Source organism: Nerophis ophidion, linkage group LG16 (assembly GCF_033978795.1).
Source record: "Nerophis ophidion isolate RoL-2023_Sa linkage group LG16, RoL_Noph_v1.0, whole genome shotgun sequence".
NCBI lineage: Eukaryota > Metazoa > Chordata > Actinopteri > Syngnathiformes > Syngnathidae > Nerophis > Nerophis ophidion.
In genome coordinates, this window is record NC_084626.1 from 36426276 (window position 1) to 36448055 (window position 21780).

General features: G+C 40.7%; 1 protein-coding gene across 1 annotated transcript in view; it reads left to right on the forward strand.

Annotated features, from left to right (window-relative positions):
* Nucleotides 1–6527: 6527 nt before the first annotated feature.
* Nucleotides 6528–21780, forward strand: part of LOC133535341 (arf-GAP with GTPase, ANK repeat and PH domain-containing protein 1-like) — a 71180-nt gene continuing 55927 nt past the window's right edge. Inside the window, exon 1 of the mRNA XM_061875064.1 lies at nt 6528–7694. Within this exon, the coding sequence (XP_061731048.1) occupies nt 6584–7694 (1111 nt within the window). The 5' untranslated portion in view covers nt 6528–6583. The remainder of the gene's footprint in view (nt 7695–21780) is intronic.

A 21780-nucleotide genomic window follows, 5' to 3' on the forward strand; every position in this document is an offset into this window, starting at 1 on the left:
TACTTCCTCTCTTGACTTCTTTGACCACTCCCTGGACTTCACCTAGTTGCAAATACACCATTGACCATCTACAAGAAGCTGAGCGTCACAGTCATTTTGAATCAGTTTAATTGTTGCTCGTTATGGTTCTAATCACATCTACAGATGTTTTCAACACCTGATTGAAAATACCTTATTCAAATTCTGTTCTTAAGAGTTATGATCTTCAAGGGGTTGAATAATTTTGTCAATGAGATATTAAGACGGATGTCCTTTTTTGGTATTTTGTAAAATACAGTGTTAAAATTGAAGTTGCATTTGTCTATTTGACACATCTTTATTTGATATGACTATAAACAAAATACGGAATAAATGTCCAACTTGCTAAAACACCAAAATTGTGTGGGGGTTGAATAATTTTGATCACAACTGTAATAAGATAATCAAATAATAGCACACTACAAAAAGTCAGTGTTCAAAAACAAGAAAAAAACAAATAAAAATTAGGGGTATTTTTGTTAGGATCCGCCGCCCGGATCATACATAATTTTGTTGTTGAGTCCTTTTGTGTATCTTGTTTGTTCATGGACTCTTCCGATTCTTAGTTTGTGCACTTCCTTGTTTGTTTTGTCACCATGGTAACTTAATTTTCACCGTTCACTCGGTCTCTCCTCGTAGTTTAGTGTGCATACAGTTTGTGTTCACTAGTGACGACTCTTCTACCTGTGTTTCCGCGCTTAGCCGCCTTTTGTTCCCCTAGCTCTTATGCTAGTTAGCTCTTTGTTTTGCCTTTTGTACCCAGTGTTTTTGTTATTAGCCTGTTTTTAGTTGTAATAAATCTTTGATTCTTACCTGCACGCTGTGTCCGAGCCCGATTTGCATCCAGGAAGAGCACCATTCGCACCACGATGCCACCGAGACGTCACAATTTTATTTGAACTTACCAAAATTATCTGCCAATATAAAAAGAAAATTTGGCTTGTCAAGACTTTCCAAAACAAGTAAAATTAGCTAACCTCAATGAACCCGAAAATACCTTTTAAAATAAGTATTTTCTCGCTAAATACAACTGTACTACTATACGAGTACGTATTTTCTATTTTTTCATCGAAAATAAAACAGCAAAGTCCATTTGGCTGTCATCTATTTTAATATGAGATAGAATTGTGTCAAAGTCATGATTTTTATTTCCATGCTTGAAATAAGAAATTCTTACTTTGAAAAAGCAGTTTTATACTTGTGAGTGTTGATGATACCGCTTTGCAACAGTTGATAGTCTAGTTTCAAGCATGTTTTACTCAATATATGTCATAAAATATCAGCAACAAGCTGTAATATCTTACTGAGGTCATTTACAACCAAAACCCTTAAAACAAGTAAAACACTCCAACTTAAAATCTGCTTAGTGAGAAGAATTATCTTATCAGACAGAAAATAAGCAAATATCGCCCTTATTTGAGATATTTAAACTTAATTAGATAGCTGGCAACAAGAGCCCTAACCACTTACTGGAAACTAGCCCGCAAATCGCTCGCGGGTGACTAGTTAGCTATAAATGCTAACATGATTATTATAATAACTTGTTTTATGTATTTATTTAAAAAACTGCAAGGTAAAAGGTGCCAATGCCATTTATAAACATGACTGTGTTGGATCAATGTTTATGTGCATTCAAAAACATTTAGGTTTACATATGATACATATGAAAAAGTCCAATCAACTAAATATTTTACGACCCCCCTGCTGCATCTCCACGGACCCCCAACTTCGAGGGCTGTCAACATTAATGAGTTATCTCATGTGTGTATCACAAAAAAATGTTTTATTAATCATGTACAGACTTTTATTAATCATGCTATTTATTTTGATTTTACAAGCGCTTTTATCTTAACCAGTATATGGTCAGATCAATGCATACGTCATACATACATACATACATATGAGTGAGGAGACTTCAACTGTTGTGCTTTCTAGCAAATTTCACTCTAAAATACCGCCAGAAAGAATTTTAGAGAAAACTCACCAAGTTGTGTGAAAATAAATGACATGCATTCAGTTAATAACGTTCAGAAAACATTCCTGAATGACATTCTGACAATAAAATTGCATTTCTTTACTAATATTGGGGTCTTTTTTTTTTTTAGCTAAGTTCAATTATGCAAGCAAGTAATCACCTGTGATTAATCATGATTAATCCATTTTCCAAAATGTGATTAATCGGATTGTAAAAAAAATAATCTTTTGACAGCCCTAGTAACTTACTGCTCATGTCTTCTGCCAATATGTTGAGGGATTTAATATGTGAAACAGTGCCCTCTGTAGCACTCCTTTTTAACCCTTCTGCAGATTGTGCCATCAGACTGTTTTATTATTCAATTTAGAAGTTACCATAAAGAAAAACACAATTTAAAGCTGAAAAAAGAAAAAAGCATTGCTTTATTTATGAATGTCCATTCCTTTTAAATTAGAAATGATGAAAAAAAAAACCTTAACTTGAGGTTTTTTATTATTGGTTCTTTTGTTGAACTCACTGTAAAACTCGGCACACTAATGTAATTACATTAACAAACACATAATTATAGCTTGGAACAAAAAAAAAAACAGTACAACCGTACAGATAAAGGTTGGCTTGTTTGGTACTAGCTTAATGCTAACATACAATGGATGATCCCATTGACGGGCTAAATCGTTTGTGGTCGTTTTTAGCTTGTACAAACATATTAAAAGATTTCAACAAGACAAAAATGACATTACACAGCAAATGCATTTTGACTTCCAGGCATATAGTCAGCAAACTCTGGAAACAGATATCACAGTTACTATGACAAAGATTACATCAATATTATAACAGTATTGTCGTGCCCAAAACGTAATTATCCGTACACACAAATATTTTAGCCAAGTTTTATTTATTAAAATAATAATAATTGTGCAATATACTTACTTTCCTTGGCAAAAGAAACATGAAATATTGTTCAGACTTCCTAAGAGCAACATTATTGTTAATTGAACATACAGTTTACGTATGCTTAAATATGTTCCTTGTCTTCCGTTTCAATATATGAAGGTTTTAGAGTGTGTCGGTATAATTTGTTCTGTATTCATGGTAGCATTTAAGCTCGCGGCGCTATCCGCGAGCTAGTTATTAAAGGCGCTAGCTGCTAGCTAGCGACCAGCGCGCTAGCTTGCTTCTCCAGAAAATCAACAGTTTCATCAGTCCTTGAGTATAATTGAAGTGTGGCGATCAATCACAGTTTTACGGTATGTTTAATTCAGACTGACAACGCTAACTATTGGGAGTTTTACCACGATTTATCATTAATACTGGTAATTGTTACATTCCTATAACAGTCTTAACCTTTCTTACCACAACCGCTTTACTACATGAAGAATCTACAATGACTTTTGTACAACACAGCTCTGAAAAGTAAATAATTGACGAAATATTAACAACTTTACCTGTTTTTGATCTTTTAGTTGTCGTCACATTGTGCTCCAAATATCGCGGCTTCAGCCCGTTGCAGATATTTTGGGGGATATTTTTTTAACACATTGTACGATATTTTGGTTCTTAAGCATTAAGCATTTAAAAACAAACGGCTAAATCTGGCTTGGGCAATTTTGATCCTGTGGCCAAATTTAGAGAAAGAAATGTGTCTGAGGGCTGGTATATCTATTTTTAGGATCACTGACACAAAACCTCACAATAATGTCTGATTGAATGCTAAAACGTTACGATAGACCGCCTGAAAAAATGAAATGGAATTTAATTTTTTTTTACTGAATGAGACACCCAGAATGTACATGAAAATAAAGAATGTGGGATTTACAATATTAACTATGAACGATAAAACACTGAATATTGACAACATATGAAAGTCACAACCCCTCTCGATCGACATATTTTACTATCAAGCGAAACGCAACATAAATGCAACAAACACAGCGAAATATGAATGCGATTAGTAAAAACCCCCTACCTAAAATCTGATATATCTGAGATATCACTAAACTTTAGAACTTTGTTGTAAAAATCTCCCTGCGCATCTGTCCCTGACACCCGCATTTCAGGCTGGCCGCTCTGGAAACACTTTGTGGAAACGCTCATACACTGCTTGGTGCCTCGTCTGAGCTGCTGTGACTTAGATTACCATGGTAACTAGTACATCATGCAAAAGCACAGATTCCAACCATTGAAATACTTTGTATAGCTCAAGACTTACTATCATTTGAAAACATCACTGCACATCATAATGGCAGCTACAGTTTCCATCTTAAAGGTCTAAAATAAATATTTGGGAATGTCCGGCGGGCCAGATTGAAAAGTTTAACGGGCCGTATGCGACTGGGTATTGTGGCCAAACAGCTCAATTTTTGTTTCATCTGACCACAGAACTTTCCTCCAGAAGTTCTTATCAAACAAAAATTGAGCTGTTTGGCCACAATACCCAGCAATATGTTTGGAGAAGAAAAGATGAGGCCTTTAATCCCAGGAACACCAAACCTACCGTCAAGCATGGTAGTGGTAGTATTATGCTTTGGGTCTGTTTTGCTGCCAATGGAACTGGTGCTTTACAGAGATTAAATGGGACACTGAAAAATAAGGATTACCTCCAAATTCTTCAGGACAACCTAAAATCATCAGCCCGGAAGTTGGGTCTTGGGCACAGTTGGGTGTTTCAACAGGACAATGACCCCAATCATATGTCAAAATTGGTAAAGGAATGGTTAAATCCGGCTGGAATTAAAGGTTTTAGAATGGCCTTCCCAAAGCCCTGGCTTAAACGTTTAGACAATGCTGAAGAAACAAGTCCATGTCAGAGAACCAATAAATTTAGCTAAACTGCACCAGTTTTGTCAATAGGAGTGGTCAAAAATTCAACCAGAAGCTTTTGAATGGCTACCAAAAGCGCCTTATTGCAGTGAAACTTGCCAAGGGACATGTAACCAAATATTAATATTCTTGTATGCATAGTTTTGACCCAGCAGAGTTGGTCACATTTTCAGTAGACCCATGATAAATTCATAAAAGAACCAAACTTCATGAATGTTTTTTGTGACCAACAAGTATGTGCTCCAATCACTATCACAAAAAAATAAGAGTTGTAGAAATTATTGGAAACTCGAGACAGCCATGACATTATGTCCTTTACAAGTGTATGTAAACTTTTGACCACAACTGTTGGATTAAAAGAGTATAAAGGTGATTAAAGGGTGTTATTTCATGTCTCGTGGACTCATATGATGTTGAAAAACGTATTTAAAAAGTTATGAACATATGTTTAATGCTGTAGCTTTGACAATATTTTTTTTATAATTAATGATTCCTACTTTGCGGAAATTAATTTCTCACGACAATGTACACAATTAACAGCGATAAAGGAGGCACGACTGTATTTTCGCATTTGAAGACGCCAATTTTTTTTCCTCCTGATTCATCCATCATCCCAACGGTCTGTACATTGTCGTCTTTCCAGCACTGACATCCGTAGCCTAATTGTCCCCTCTACCTTGAGCATCTTCTCTTTTTTGCAATGTGAGCAGCCGTAAATTGCTTCCGAGAGGAGAGCGGGAGAGAGACGTCAACCGGCGCAGATGCATTGGCAGGAAGGTTTGTACCCCCCCCCCCCCCCCCCCCTTTCCTTCCTCTTGTCTTTTTTGTAGTGTTGGCACAGATTAAAATCTGATGAACGTGAGCAAAGACCACCTTACTGCCACACACACACACACACACACACACACACACACAGCTTGTGCTGCAGGATAATGGTAGAGTAACTGGGGTGGGGGGACTGCAAGGCGAGAGGAGGTTAAAAAAAAAAAGGAGGAGGTGCTGTGGAGAGCTGGTGGGCTTCCTCGCTCCCTTACAGACACATTTTATTGACTTGCTAATTGGATGAGGCGCTCGGAGGAAAAGGATGCGGTGATCGCGAGGAGCAGGACACAGGCGCACACGAGGAAGCATTGCCAGTTATTTCTCCTCCTTTTTGGGGAGAGGGGGTGCGCATGCATAACAACAGATGTTTTTTTTTTCCTTCTTTCTGCCAGCATCACCCGGCAGCGCTTTCTTATGCATGACATTGTCAAATGGAGGCTCCAGCTGCAAGATGCATCGTGACAAGTGAATGACTTCCATTTTTTTTCCTCCCTCTTGGCTGGCTCCATATTCCTTTTTTTTTTCTTTTTTTTTTTACATGATTGAATCGATCTTCCCTTGATTGTCAGCCGAATCTCTCGTTTGTGGACCGGTCGACAAATATGACGGTACGGCGCGTACACGATTCAAGAGAAATGCTCTATAGATGTATTGTTTGTACTGCAGCTAATGCTTAAAAGCTCCTGCCTTTTATGCTGTCTACCTGTCAGATTTGCACAGAAGACAAGGCTCATGAATGAATATGTGTAGTAGCAGCGTGGACAGCGGCAAAAAAAAAAAGGCAGTCTAGACTTGTTTAGCCACTGGGTAATGCATTCAAATATATTCCAACATGTTATTCATGTCCTATCCTCCATCCTAAAGAGTCTCTTTCTCCTGTGCTTCAGCCATGACTGAGGTTCTCCTAGTCAGAGAGCAGGTGCTGCTGTGCTGAGCTCTGCTGTCTCGATGAGCAACGCCGACAACCCACAGAAACGCACCACCTACCTCATCTCCCTCACTTTGGTGAAGGTTGAGGCTCTGCCAGAGCAGGAGGATGCAGAGGTGAAGAAGCCCCTTCCAGAGGGGGAAGGGAAGAAGGAGAAGGAGGAGGAGGAGGAGGCGAGAAGAGGCCCCAAAGAGGAGGATGGATGTGTTGGTCCACAAGTGGTGGATAAAGAGAGCGCACAAGTGGAAGAAGAAGTGGAGCAGGTGCAGGTCAAGTATGGCAGCCCTAATGAGTATTGGGGGAAAGCCGAACGCAGGGACTTTAAAGACGTTGTTCCGCCTGCTAAAAGCAAGGACCCTTCCGTGGTCCACCCAGCGGCGAGGCAAATGGTGAAGGTGTACAGCGGGAGCAGCTTCGAGGCTACCGTCCGCAGAGAGGGCCTTCGCTCCGACGCCTCACGCCCCAAGACGGAGCTCTACCGCGAACCTCCCAGGCTCTACCTCAAGGGTGAGAACGGATCGGAGCTCAGCAACCGCTCGCGCTGCAGCCTCCCGTTTTCCATCCCGCCTCAGGTGAGCCAGCGCCCCGAAGTGCTGATGAGGTCGCACGTGGGGGCCAACTCTGCATGCTGGAGGGACGCCAGAGACGCCAACAGCAGTTTGTATCACTCTGCCAAAACTCTAGAGCGCAGGGAGCAGCCCCCCTTGGCGGCGGCGACGACGACTCTGGGGCCTTACAGGGCGTCCTGGGCCGACAGCGACGGGAGGGGAACGCTCATTCGTCCTGCGGCTCCCCTCAGTGGAGGCTATTCCGGGATAATGAGCAGGGACAACTCTCACGAAGAAAGGTTTAAGGTTTCCCTGGCTGCACCTGCCACCTCCGAAGGGAACCGACCTCAGCGAAAAGGAACAAGTCGCACCCTGGACAACAGCGACTTGCACTGCCTCTCTGAAGACGCCAGGAGGGGGAAGGAGGGCCAAGGAGGAACGATCCAGAGAGCTCCTCCACGTGACCGCAAGATGCTCAAGTTCATTAGTGGGATTTTCACCAAAAGTGCAGCCGGGCCACAGAATGTCAGCACTGCAGCTGCCCTCTATCCAGCTGTGGAGAGGGGCTCCAGCGAGGAGGAGGGTAAGTTTTGAGAAACATGGCGGGCTCACTGTTAACACACACTTGTGCCTTCGAATTGGCTCACTATTCAAGCAGGCAACGACCGTTATAAAGGCGAGAGGTGGCGATTCGTTACCAGTCAATCACAAATGACCATCACTCCTTCTACAAGACAACATATTCCGAGTAGATGACTGAAATTTCAATAGCAAGTTCTCACCATGTATTTTTTGCTCTTATAGGGGAACATTATCACAATTTCAAAAGGGTTAAAAACAATAAAAATCAGTTCCCAGTGGCTTGTTTTATTTTTCGAAGTTTTTTTTTTAATTTTACACCTCCCGGAATATCCCTAAAAAAAGCTTTAAAGTTCTTGATATTCGCTATTTCCGATGCGACTGTCCATTTCCCTGTGACGTCATACAGGGCTGCCAATACAACAACATGGCGGTTACCACAGCAAGATATAGCGACATTAGCTTGGATTCAGACTCGGATTTCAGCGGTTTAAGCGATTCAACAGATTACGCATGTATTGAAACAGATGGTCGGAGTACGGAGGCAGATAGCGAAAACGAAATTGAAGAAGAAATTGAAGCTATTGAGCGAATAGCTATTGACGTTATTCGGCCATAGCATGGGTGTACCTAATGAAGTGGCCCATAGCATGGCTGCCTTATTAGCATCGCCGGTAAAATGTGCAGACCAAACGATCAGGACTTTCGCATCTTGTGACACTGGAGCAACTTAAATCCGTTGATTGGTAAGTGTTTCTTTCGCATTAAATGTGGGTATCTACCTTCAAATGTACATACAGCTAGCGTAAATATTTTGTTAGCATCGATTAGCATAGCATGTTAGCATCGATTAGCTGGCAGTCATGCCGTGACCAAATATGTCTGATTAGCACATAAGTCAACAACATCAACAAAACTCACCTTTGTGATTTCGTTGACTTCATCGTTGCAAATGCATCTGCAGGTTATCCATACATCTCTGTGCCATGTCTGTCTTAGCATCGCCGGTCAAATGTGTAGACACTCTGGCAAATTCAATGGGGGTCTGGCGGCAGATTTCTTGCCAGTGGTGCAACTTGAATCCCTCCCCGTTAGTTTTGGTACACCCTCCGACAACACACCGACGAGGCATGATGTCTCCAAGGTTCCAAAAAATAGTCGAAAAAACGGAAAATAACAGAGCTGAGACCCTGTGTTTGTAATGTGAAAATGAAAAATGGCGGGTGTGTTACCTCCCTGACGTAACGTTCTGACGTCATCGCTAAAAGACCTATAAACAGAAAGGCGTTTAATTTGCCAAAATTCACCCATTTAGAGTTCGGAAATCGGTTAAAAAAATACATGGTCTTTTTTCTGCAACATCAAGGTATATATTGACGCTTGCATAGGTTTGGTGATAATGTTCCCCTTTAAAAAAATACTATAGTAGTCATTTCCCATTATATCAATTCGTTTTTGAATAATCCGTAGACAACTAACTGTACTTGTAACGTCTTCCTTTCCATCACCAGACTCGATATGTCGCCCAACTCTTGGTGTGACGTCATCAACAGAACTAGAGTCAATTTTCCAGAATAGGCAATGCAGATAAAAGCATGTAAAACTATTATTTTGATCACTTAATTGTGTGTTTTGGTCGCCCTTGTCTATGATTACTTCAAAACTGATATGGTTAAAGCCCCACGGTTTTGGTGGATTTTGGCGGCGCCAGTGGACCGAAGTGGTAGTGTTATGCAAGAAGAAGACCACATTTTTCATCAGGACTCGCGCATATCGCATCAAACTGACACAGTGGCTGCCGTAATATTGGCACAAATGTTATGTCTGTAGCGGCATTGGTCTGAAATCCCTCGTCTTTGCGCTCACGCCAGCGAATGAAAACCGAGGCAATGTTGATCCTGACTGTCGTTTTATCCGGGTAAGCACCGTTTTTCTTTTTAAGTCTCGTCAGACAAAACAGATGACTGAAATTTCAATAGCAAGTTCTCTTCATGTATTTTTTGCTCTTAAAAAAATAATATAGTAGTCGTTTCCCATTATATCAATTATTTTTGGAATAATCCGTAGATAACTAACTGTATTTGTAACGTCTTCTTTTCCATCACCAGGCTCGATATGTCGTCCACCTCTTGGTGTGACGTCATCAACAGAACTAGAGTCAATTTTCCATGCAGATAAAAGCATGTAAAACTATTATTTTGATCACTTAATTGCGTGTTTTGGTCGCCCCTTGTCCATGATTACTTCAAAACTGGTATGGTTAAAGCTCCACGGTTTTGGTGGATTTTGGCGGCGCCAGTGGACCAAAGTGGTAGTGTTTTGCAAGAAGAAGACCACATTTTTCATCAGGACTTGCGCATATCACATCAAACTGACACAATTGCTGCGGTAATATTGGCACAAATGTTTTCAATAATCACACCAATGGACAATCTAGACTCTCCAATTGACGTAACATGTTTTTGGGATGTGGGATTACGCCAGAAAGAAACCCACATGCGCACAACGAGAACATGGACACTTCACACAGAGCTGTTCCAAAAGAGATTCCAACTGATCAGTCGTTAGCACATCTGCTGTGCTAACCACTGATCCACCACGTGAATACGATAGTAGGAAACACATCTGCCATTTGATTGTGTTGACAGTGCCTGAATTTAAATGAGGAATCATTTAGTTTATACTTAACAGTGATTGCATGAGCTCAAATATTCATGAACATTGCCAACTCCCGCTTTCGTTACTCGCCAAGCTCCCACGCTTACACCCAGTAAAACCCAAATCGAGTCATACTTTTAGAGTTAAAGTCAAATTATAGCTGTTGAAATTGTATTTTCACTTGGACATGATGCAAAAGTACTACCTTTATTAAAATAGTATGATCGTTAAAGTATTTCGGATGACTCAAAATGACTCGAGTACGGCAACTTAAAATATTTGGAAAAAAAATCCACATAAATATGCACTATATGAATAGGCTGTCACTCATATCTGGAATGAAATGAGGGATGCAGCATAGGAAAGAGAAAAACACATCATATGACAAACTTTCCACACACAGGGTGATTTGTTGAACAAACTGCTCCTCCAACACAAATAAGTCTATATTTCCTGATGAAGCCAATTGTTGTTGTTTTTTTCCTAAATGTTGGGCATTCCTAGTTAATTGCAACTATGATTAACACTTTCTGTTTAATCCATAGGAACCAACACCTATTTGTGTTTAAAAAATATTGGAGAATATACACACAGAACAAATCTCGCACATATAAGACATGTTTTATGTTATTTCTAAGGTACAAATTTAAGTCAAACATATGTAATTATGGCGTTCATGCTAAATGTATTCCTTAACTTGACATGTTTTAATACCGCAAAAGTACATGAACCAAAGAACATATATCCATTCAAAGCAACAGAAATGTATCGAGTGGGTTATTAGTAGTTTTGGTATTGTGGGAATATGTCATGTCAGGCTTTTTCAGTCCTTTTAGGATTTTGCGAGCTTTTTTGTGATTGTTATAAACTAAAATGCCTGATTTTACAGCAACTTTTTGCAGAAAGTTTCTATATTTGTGGATTTTTATCAATACCACTTGTGAATTTGTGATTATTTTTTTTTTGGTAACTTCAAAAATCATGTAATTCCAACAAAAATTTAAAAACAAACACTGTATTAATGTTTTACTCGTTTTATACCACATACTTAAAAGTAGACACGAGATGGCAGTAAAGGCACATAATCAGAGCGCTTTGTCAAATCACTGTACTGTTTTAATTATAACTGATAGTCATAATTAATTATGAAATAGTAATGAATTATAAATATAGAAAAGCTAAAGGCTTCTTTATTGTCCGCTAAATGCTCTGTCGTCCACAAGATGCAGACATCCTCTTTGTATGTTTTATAATTTAAAACATTCATTTATGTTCCAACACATTTATCCTCGCTGGTTATTAAGAACATTTGTGAACTGTTGAGAGCAATCTAAAGTGCAAATTTTTGTTGGTAAATGAGAGATTATCAGAGGGGTATCAAACTAATTTTAGATCGAGAGCCACATGGAGAAAACTCTACTCCCAAGTGGGCCGGACTGGTAAAATCATGGCACGATTACTTAAAAAAAGAACAAGCACATTCTGAAAATGTACACATCATAATGTTTTTTTTTTTGCTTTTTTTACACTTACATGTTGCGGTTAATAGTATTCTTTCTTTATTTGTCGTTATTTATACTTTGTGAATAAATTATATGATAATGTTCATCAGTCAACTCATTGGTGTTAATTTTCAATCCATCCATTTCCATCCATTTTCTACCGCTTATTCCCTTTTAGGGGTCGCGGGGGGCACTGGCGCCTATCTCAGCTACAATCGGGCGGAATCCATCAAATAAAAAAATAATATCAAAATCAAATTACAGGATGTTATTTATGTAGTTTGCTCATTTTCTCCGACTGGTGCACTAACATCTTGTAGTATATTTGTTTAACATATGTAGCATAATCTACATATAAACAAATAATTGCAATTGCGACATCGAGTGGACACATTTAGAACAGCAGTTTCTTTCATGCCAAAATTTCAGCAAAGTTTTATACTTAATAAACTGATCCTGCGTGTCGGATTAAACCTGTCCCCTACCCTGATCCGGCCCTCGGGCCGTACGTTTGACACCCCCATACTTGCCAACCTTGAGACCTCCGATTTCGGGAGGTCGGGGGTGGGGGGGTGTTTAAGAGGGGTGGCGTATAATTCACCAACTCGAGTATTTCATATATATTTCAAATATATATATGAAATACTTGACTTTAAGTGAATTCTAGCTATATATATTTATTATATATAGATATAAATAAAATAAATAGTTGAATTTCCGACAGCACTTATTAAATACACAGTAATAAAAACACAGTTGTTCTACTAACTGTACTGTGCTTGCTGGTTACTAAAAAACAACAACAACACTTACCTTTCACTATGTGAGTAACCTATTTTCTGCCATTTGTGTATTGGCGAGCGATCACCGAATCTGGGAACATCCTTCACGGGTTTGTTGTAGACATCCGCAAATGAGAACGGGATGTTCCTTCCAGCTATCAGCATAGCCATCTTTGTCTCAGCATAAGATACACCATCGGGTCTCCATTTTGCGAGGTGGGCCATAATACTGGGTTGTGAACTATGCTACGCTGCGGACGCTTTGTGCTATGCTGACTGACCGTTCATGACTGAGTATATCCGTTCACCGTGTTCAATGGAGAAGTTTGTTCTACAAAATTTACAGGCAACATACCGCTTCCCCTTCGAACTCTCCTGGATAAACTGAAATTCTTGTTTCCAATCGTTCTGGAACTTGCAAGCGTATTTTTTAATTTTGCTCGTCGACGGTGTAATATATTGGGTTGGAGTCAATAACCAGGCGACGTGATGAAGTTACGTCTCTTTACTGTGGGCTTCAGAACAAACTCCCTAATGCATGTTCCTTGACTGCACTTAAATGTAGAATATATTTACACTATATTCTATGTACAGTAGATGGCAGTATTGTCCTGTTTAAGAGGGTCACAACATTGAGTCAGGTTCTTATGGAGCTGGAGTGGGCGTGACTTCCAGCTCTGTCTGAATTTCGGGAGATTTTTGGGAGAATATCTGTCCCGGGAGGTTTTCGGGAGAGGCGCTGAATTTCGGGAGTCTCCCGCAAAATCCGGGAGGGTTGGCAAGTATGGACACCCCTGAGTTACGCAAAGAAATAAAACAATGTACTAATATGATCCAATTCAAGACACTCTTCAAACTCAAAGTGTTTACAAAGCACAAAGAAGAACAACCATGATAAACTGAATTTATTCCATCCATCCATTCATTTTCGAGATAATCTTATTTATCTCACCATATGAAACCTGTTCGCGGCCCTGATCCGGCGCATGTGCCACACGTTTGACACCCCTGGATTACCATCATACTTCAACATGTCTGTCATGTGAATGCTGCCTCTTTGTTAGGTCAGCATTGCAAACGAAAACATATTCTTAATTGGACTTACCCTGGATACATAAAGATGAAATATATAAACACATGTAAAGCAGCAGGGGACTGCGTGGCGCGGTTGGGAGAGTGGCCATACCAGCAACCTGAGGGTTCCTGGTTCAATCCCCACCTTCTACCAACCTCGGCACGTCCGTTGTGTCCTTGAGCAAGACACTTCACCCTTGCTCCTGATGGGTCGTGGTTAGGGCCTTGCATGGCAGCTCCCGCCATCAGTATGTGTGAATGTGTGTGTGAATGGGTGAATGCGGAAATAGTGTCAAAGGGCTTTGAGTACCTTGAAGGTAGAAAAGCGCTATACAAGTATAACCCATTTACCATTTAACGAGGAAGTGAGGACGCCGGTGTGTTGCTAAATATCCCCTATTAGTCAGGCGGCTTAACGCTATAGAAAGGAACTCGAAGTAGGTTTAAACTACGCGGGAGGACTACAACGACAATTGTGCCGATTGATCAATAAAGAGTTATTATAATGTTACATGTTCCTGTTCCTGCTTCATCTACACAAAAAAACAAACATACCGTATTTCCTTAAATTGCCACCGGGTATATAGTATGCGCCTGCCTTGAATTACTGCCGGGTCAAACTCGCTTCGCAAAATAATTAGCGCATGCCTAGTATTACCGCCGGGTCAAACTCGTGATGTCAAGAGTGACACTTCCCCTGTCATCATTTTCAAAATGAAGGAGGCTGATTTCAATACCGGTAAATTGAAATCGCATAAAGGGAAGCTATTCAGCAGGATTTAAGATACAAGCTATTGAATACCGATATGCTGAAAATAACAGTAAGCAGCTATGTTTTATTAATATACCGTAGCTGCGTGTGTCAAATATGACTCATTAAATGACTCCCGCCTCCTGGTGGTAGACGGCGCTAGTGATCCTTCTTGCGGCTACTCGGCTGCAGAAGAAGTGACAACGAGTGACGTGATATGTGCTGGGAACGGATTTGACGCGGGGAGTGCACAAGGGACCTTTTAGGATGTAAAACCACTACTCCTATGCTGGTTATGTAAACAACCGGGCTGAAATAAAGCATGTTCTAGTCCTAAATACTCAGTGTATTATTTATACAATAACACTTCATGGTGGCAGCGGTGGGATAAAGAGATCACCCACGGAGCAGAACGGGAGGGGGAGTTGTCCGAGGGTAATTCTGTCGTCGCACGCACGTGAGGATCCGAGCTAACTGATAGCAGCGGTCTGATAGCAGTTTTCTAAACTGGACTTTCAATCGAAGCAGGAGGTAAAAAAGGAAGATCTCCATCAAGACAAATACACTTTTAAAACTGAAGAAAGATAAGGAAAACTTCTATAAATAAGTTATCCATGTTTTTGATCAGAAGGAGCTGGAATGGACTTCATTTATTAGTCAAGGTAAGACCATAATAACATTTTTATTAAATGTGCTTTTCATGATGGTATCCTTACATCACACTCAAATTTTTACTGCATGCCTTTGGTATGTGCCGGAGTGAGAAGAGGTTTTAAAATAATTAACGCATGCTTACATTTACCGCATGCATTTGGTAAGCGAGAAGAGGTTTTGAATTAATTAGCGCCCCGGCGGCAATTCAAGGAAATACGGTATGTGTTGATTACACAGTGGATGTGCACGCTTGAGCGCCGCCCAGATACAAATTAAGTTGGGAAAATGATGCGGGTTGGCCAAAATGTGTGGGAAATTTGCGGCCGTTAGACAAATGGTGCGTAATTTGCGGGGCTTGGTTGAATTCGCGTAAAACTGCTTTCTGTAGCAATTTCAAGGCTAAAGTTTGCTCGCAATAACGATAGCATTAGCAACATTTCCCCAGGTGGTTTTGTATGAATAAATTAAAGAAATATACTGTAGTGGGAACAGTTGAATTGTAATATTTAATACCCTATTAAAATGTTAAAATTGTTAAATAGCTTTAAAATTAACCTTTGTTGGCATAAAATAAGTTTTTAGAAATGAGCTAGCTTACCTGACACACTACCATTTTGGAGGCCAGCCATCCCCTGAGATACTAGTCATGTGACTTTCACATGACAACCACTCCAAAATGTTTCTAGCAGTCACTTGGGGACTTAATGAGTTCAAGTCAATTTATCACAAAGCTAAGCGGGACCCATTTTAGGACTTTTAGGACATGTCTTCTCAGGGGTGGAAAACCTTAAAGGGGAACTGCACTTTTTTTGTAATTTTGCCTATTACTCACAATCATTATGAGAGACATGACAATAGATGTGATTTTTTATTTTATTTTATGGATTGTAAATATTACAAATATGCGATCAAAAGTCTGCTGACAATGGAGATGATGGGAACCGCTCAAGTCTGCCTATAATGCCCTAAAAAAACCTTCCAAACACCTCCATCAGGGTTTTATATACATGATGTAAGTACAGTGGGGCAAAAAAGTATTTAGTCAGCCACCGATTGTGCAAGTTCTCCCACTTAAAATGATGACGGAGGTCTGTAATTTTAATCATAGGTACACTTCAACTGTGAGAGACAGAATGTTGGGGAAAAGAATCCAGGAATTCACATTGTAGGAATTTTAAATAATTTATTTGTAAATTATGCTGGAAAATAAGTATTTGGTCACTTCAAACAAAGAAGATCTCTGGCTCTCACAGACCTGTAACTTCTTCTTTGAGAAGCTCTTCTGTCCTCCACTCGTTACCTGTATTAATGGAACCTGTTTGAACTCGTTATCTGTATAAAAGTCACCTGTCCACAGCCTCAAACAGACTCCAAACTCTACTATGGCCAAGACCAAAGAGCTGTCGAAGGACACCAGGAAAAGAATTGTAGACCTGCCTCAGACTGGGAAGAGTGAATCTACAATAGGCAAGCAGCTTGGCGTGAAAAAATCAGCTGTGGGAGCTATTATCAGAAAATGGAAGATATACAAAACCACTGATAATCTCCCTCAATCTGGGGCTCCACACAAGATCTCATCCCGTGGGGTCAAAATGATCATGAGAACGGTGAGCAAAAATCCCAGAACCACACGGGGGCACCTGGTGAATGACCTGCAGAGAGCTGGGACCAAAGTAACAAAGGTTACCATCAGTAACACACTACGCCGACAGGGAATCAAATCCTGCAGTGCCACACGTGTCCCCCTGCTTAAGCCAGTGCATGTACAGGCCCGTCTGAAGTTTACCAGAGAGCACATTGGAGAATGGCATGTGGTCAGATGAAACCAAAATATAACTTTTTAGTATAAACTCAACTCGTCGTGTTTGGAGGAAGAAGAATACTGAGTTGCATCCCAAGAACACCATACCTACTGTGAAGCATGGGGGTGGAAACATCATGCTTTGGGGCTTTTTTTCTGCTAAGGGGACAGGACGTTTGATCCGTGTTAAGGAAAGAATGAATGGGGCCATGTATCGTGAGATTTTGAGCCAAAACCTCCCACCAATGGGGGGCGGGCTTTGAATGGTTGACCAAATAATTATTTTCCACCATAATTTACAAATAAATTCTTTAAAATTCCTACAATGTGAATTCCTGGACTTCTTTTCACATTCTGTCTCTCACAGTTGAAGTGTACCTATGATGAAAATTACAGACCTCTGTCATCATTTTAAGTGGGAGAACTTGCACAATCGGTGGCTGATTAAATACTTTTTTGCCCCACTGTATATATGCTACGTAGTAACAGGCACATTTATAATTACATTTAATATTTACGTATTTGGATCATTTTAATCATGCGCAGCGCATTTATTTCAAAATCACATCACAACATTTGTTTTTGTTTTTCTTCATCACTGAATATTACTCACAGCAGACTATGAGAGCCATCCATCCATCCGACCATTTCATACCGCTTGTCCATTGCGAGAATGCGGGGGATGCTGGAGCCTATCTCAGCTGCATTCGGAAGGCGCGGTACACCCTGGACAAGTCGCCACTCATTGCAGACTATGAGAGCCAACAAACATGATACAACCACTTATTGTACAAAGTCGGCTTTCATTAGAATGCCGACTGCTGGGTTGTTCATAGATTCCCATTTAGATGAAGAGTTTCTCCCTCGTGAAGAAATGGGATGGGGGGACCACACATTTTTTTGTGGCTTTGTCGCCAGTTCCAGGTCCTAAATGGCTGTGAAAGTGTCTCAACTTGTCGGATTATATCCTCAGTCATCTACTTTGCAGCTGAGAAGCATGATTAATGATCTACAATAAACTTCCAAGGAGCAGGGAAGCGAGGAAACAGCAGACTACTCGATGATGTACACATAGGTAGTGATCACGGCGCCGCTATAAATAGTTTGTCTGCGTTAGCGCTTATAAGAACAACTACACTAATACTGGGTTAATAGTCAAGTCACGAAATGTAAATGGAGTATTTTTGGTGCTTTTTGAATGGTTATTTATTGGGTTTTATATGCGGAATGGTGGAGCTCCCATTGGCTCTGCTGTATGCAGACTTTTTACGTTTATTTAATATTTACAATGTCCGTCCATCCATCCATTTCCTACCGCTTGTTCCTTTTTGGGGTGGCGGAGGGTGCTGGAGCCTATCTCAGCTGCATTCGGGCGGAAGGCGGGTACACCCTGGACAAGTCGCCACCTCATCGCAGACCAATAGAGCCAACAAACATAATACAAAGTCTGCTGTCATTAGAATGCCGACTGCTGTGATGTTCATAAATTCCCATTTAGATGAAGAGTTTCTCCCCGTGAAGAAAGGGGATGGGGGGACCACACATTTTTTTGTGGCTTTGTCGCCAGTTCCAGGTCCTAAATGGCTGTCAAAGTGTCTCAACTTGTCTAATTATATCCTCAGTCATCTACTTTGCAGCTGAGAAGCATAATTTATGATCTACAATAAACTTCCAAGGAGCAGGGAAGCGAGGAAACAGCAGACTACTCGATGATGTACACATAGGTAGTGATCACGGCGCCGCTATAAATAGTTTGTCTGCGTTAGCGCTTATAAGAACAACTACACTAATACTGGGTTAATAGTCAAGTCACGAAATGTAAATGGAGTATTTTTGGCGCTTTTTGAATGGTTATTTATTGGGTTTTATATGCGGAATGGTGGAGCTCCCATTGGCTCTGCTGTATGCAGACTTTTTACGTTTATTTAATATTTACAATGTCCATCCATCCATCCATTTCCTACCGCTTGTTCCTTTTTGGGGTGGCGGAGGGTGCTGGAGCCTATCTCAGCTGCATTCGGGCGGAAGGCGGGTACACCCTGGACAAGTCGCCACCTCATCGCAGACCAATAGAGCCAACAAACATAATACAAAGTCTGCTGTCATTAGAATGCCGACTGCTGTGATGTTCATAAATTCCCATTTAGATGAAGAGTTTCTCCCTCGTGAAGAAAGGGGATGGAGGGACCACACATTTTTTTGTGGCTTTGTCGCCAGTTCCAGGTCCTAAATGGCTGTCAAAGTGTCTCAACTTGTCTAATTATATCCTCAGTCATCTACTTTGCAGCTGAGAAGCATAATTTATGATCTACAATAAACTTCCAAGGAGCAGGGAAGTGAGGAAACAGCAGACTACTCGATGATGTAAACATAGGACTACATGGTAGTGATCACGGCGCTGCTATAGTTTGTCTGCGTTAGCGCTTATAATAACAATTACACTAATACTTGGTTAATAGTCAAGTCACGAAATGTAAATGGATTATTTTTGGCGCTTTTTGAATGGTGATTTTTTTGGGTTTTATGTTCGGAATAGTGGAGCTCCCATTGGCTCCGCTGTAAGCAGACTTTTTACGTTTATTTAATATTTAGAATTTATTTTTTTTTTTAATCCATCCGTCGTCCTGTCTCTCATCATGATTGTGAACGATAGGTAACATTTAAAAAAAAAAGTGCAGTTTCTATTTAACATACGACAATAAGTCACTTATTTCTTAATAGGTTATATCGATCAAAATCAAGTTGTGTGACGGACAAGGTTGGATGTAAGGAAGCGCTGAATAATTCGTCAAGAGTAAGTGGGACATGAATAATTAAGGTTGGGGAGACACAGAGCTGTGTTCATGCCGAGAAGAACCTACTACTTCCTGTTCATCAGCATTCACATGGAGCCACATCAAAACGCTATGCACACTAATCATTTTCACATGTTATGTCACAAACCCACGTGTGAAATCAAAACTGCACGCACATACAGAAACACACACACACACTCATGTGCTGTGTGTGAACAGGTGAGCCTTTCCATGCCTCTTGCACACGCGGCTGCATCCGAGTGAGACTGTTCATTGTATAGAGGCCTCGGCTGGAGGCTTCTGCAAAAAGGAGTTGCCATGGCAACAGCCAGCTGTGAGAATTGTTATGTGGTCGGTGGTGTGACGCTGTTGGAGGGGAGTGTGCGGGGATTGCCCAAAGATGGACGATTACCAGTGGGAGGACCATCGTCCATAGGGGGTGGGGGGATTTGGAGGTAGATTGTGTACTTGACAGTGTGGGTGTTTAGCACAACGTGACAGAAAAAAGACCTTCAGTGTGTGTGTGTGCGAACAGACTGTGAGTCATCTAGGACAACGATGGTTTCCATGGTCACATAATTGTTCACCTCTTAAGCAGAATTGTCCAAGGTCCTCCTAAAACTTTTATACGGTGACAAAACCAAATTAAGTGGCCTGACAAGTCAGTTTGGATCAATGTTTTAAAGTACCTAAATCTTCAATTTTATTCCATCATCACCATGCAGCTCTTTTATTTCATATAGAATCTTTCAAAGCTGAATGATGATGGATCAGCGCTTTTCAGAGTTGTGATGCACCGGCATCCCTGCAGGGCGCCTGAAGTGAGGTGCCGCAACTTGAGAAAAAAAGTAAACTGAATATATTTCTTTCATCTATAACAGGGGTGTCAAACTCAAATACAGAGTGGGCTAACATTTTAAACTGAACAAAGCCGCGGGCCAGGGTTGAACAAATTAACCTTTTAATAGGGACCCAAAAAATGTTTGCATTGAATATTGAACGAGCAAGGCTTGTATAACTTTATAGTGACATGCAAAATCGATTTTCAAATATTATAGCATCCCGGAAGAGTTAGTGCTGCAAGGGGATCTGGGTATTTGTTCTGTTGTGTTTATGTTGGGTTACGGTGCAGATGTTCTCCCTAAATCTGGTTGTCTTTCTTGTTTGGTGTAGGTTCACAGTGTGGTGCATATTCGTAACAGTGTTAAAGTTGTTTATACAGCCACCCTCAGTGTGACCTGTATGGCGGTTGACCAAGTATGGCTTGCATTCACTTGTTTGTGTGTAAAGTCCGCATATAGTATGTGACTGGGCCGACACAATGTTTGTATGGAGAAAAAGCGGACGAGACGACAGGCTGTAGAGGACGTTGAATGCAGTGCTTTTAAGGCACGCCCCCAATGATGTTGTTTGGGTGGAAATCGAGAGAAATTCGGAGAATGGTTGCCCCGGGTGATTTTCGGCAAGGGCACTGAAATTCGGGAGTCTCCCGGGAAAATCGGGAGGGTTGGTAAGTATGAGTATTAGCGGTGAATGCAGTGTTATAATACTGGCGGGCCAGTTCTAATGTTAATTTGATATTGCCTCAAGGGCCAAATTAAATTACATAGTGGGCCAAATTTGGCCCGCGGACCAGAGTTTGACACCCATGATCTATAAGAAACAAGACCAAGCAAAATGATGGGACATAGAGCACAGTCCAAGTAGAGCACATTTCCACTTTTAAAGGCCTACTGAAATAAGATTTTCTTATTTAAACGGGGATAGCAGGTACATTCTATGTGTCATACTTGATCATTTCGCAATATTGCCATATTTCTGCTGGAAGGATTTAGTAGAGAACATCCACGATAAAGTTTGCAGCTTTCGGTGCTAAGAGAAAAGCCCTGCCTCTACCGGAAGTCGCAGACGATGACGTCACATGTTTGATGGCTCCTCACATATTCACATTGTTTTCAATGCTTCCAACAAAAAGTGCTATTCGGACCGAGAAAACAACAATTTCCCCATTAATTTGAGCGAGGATGAAAGATTCATGTTTGACGATATTGATAGCGACGGACTAGGAAAAAA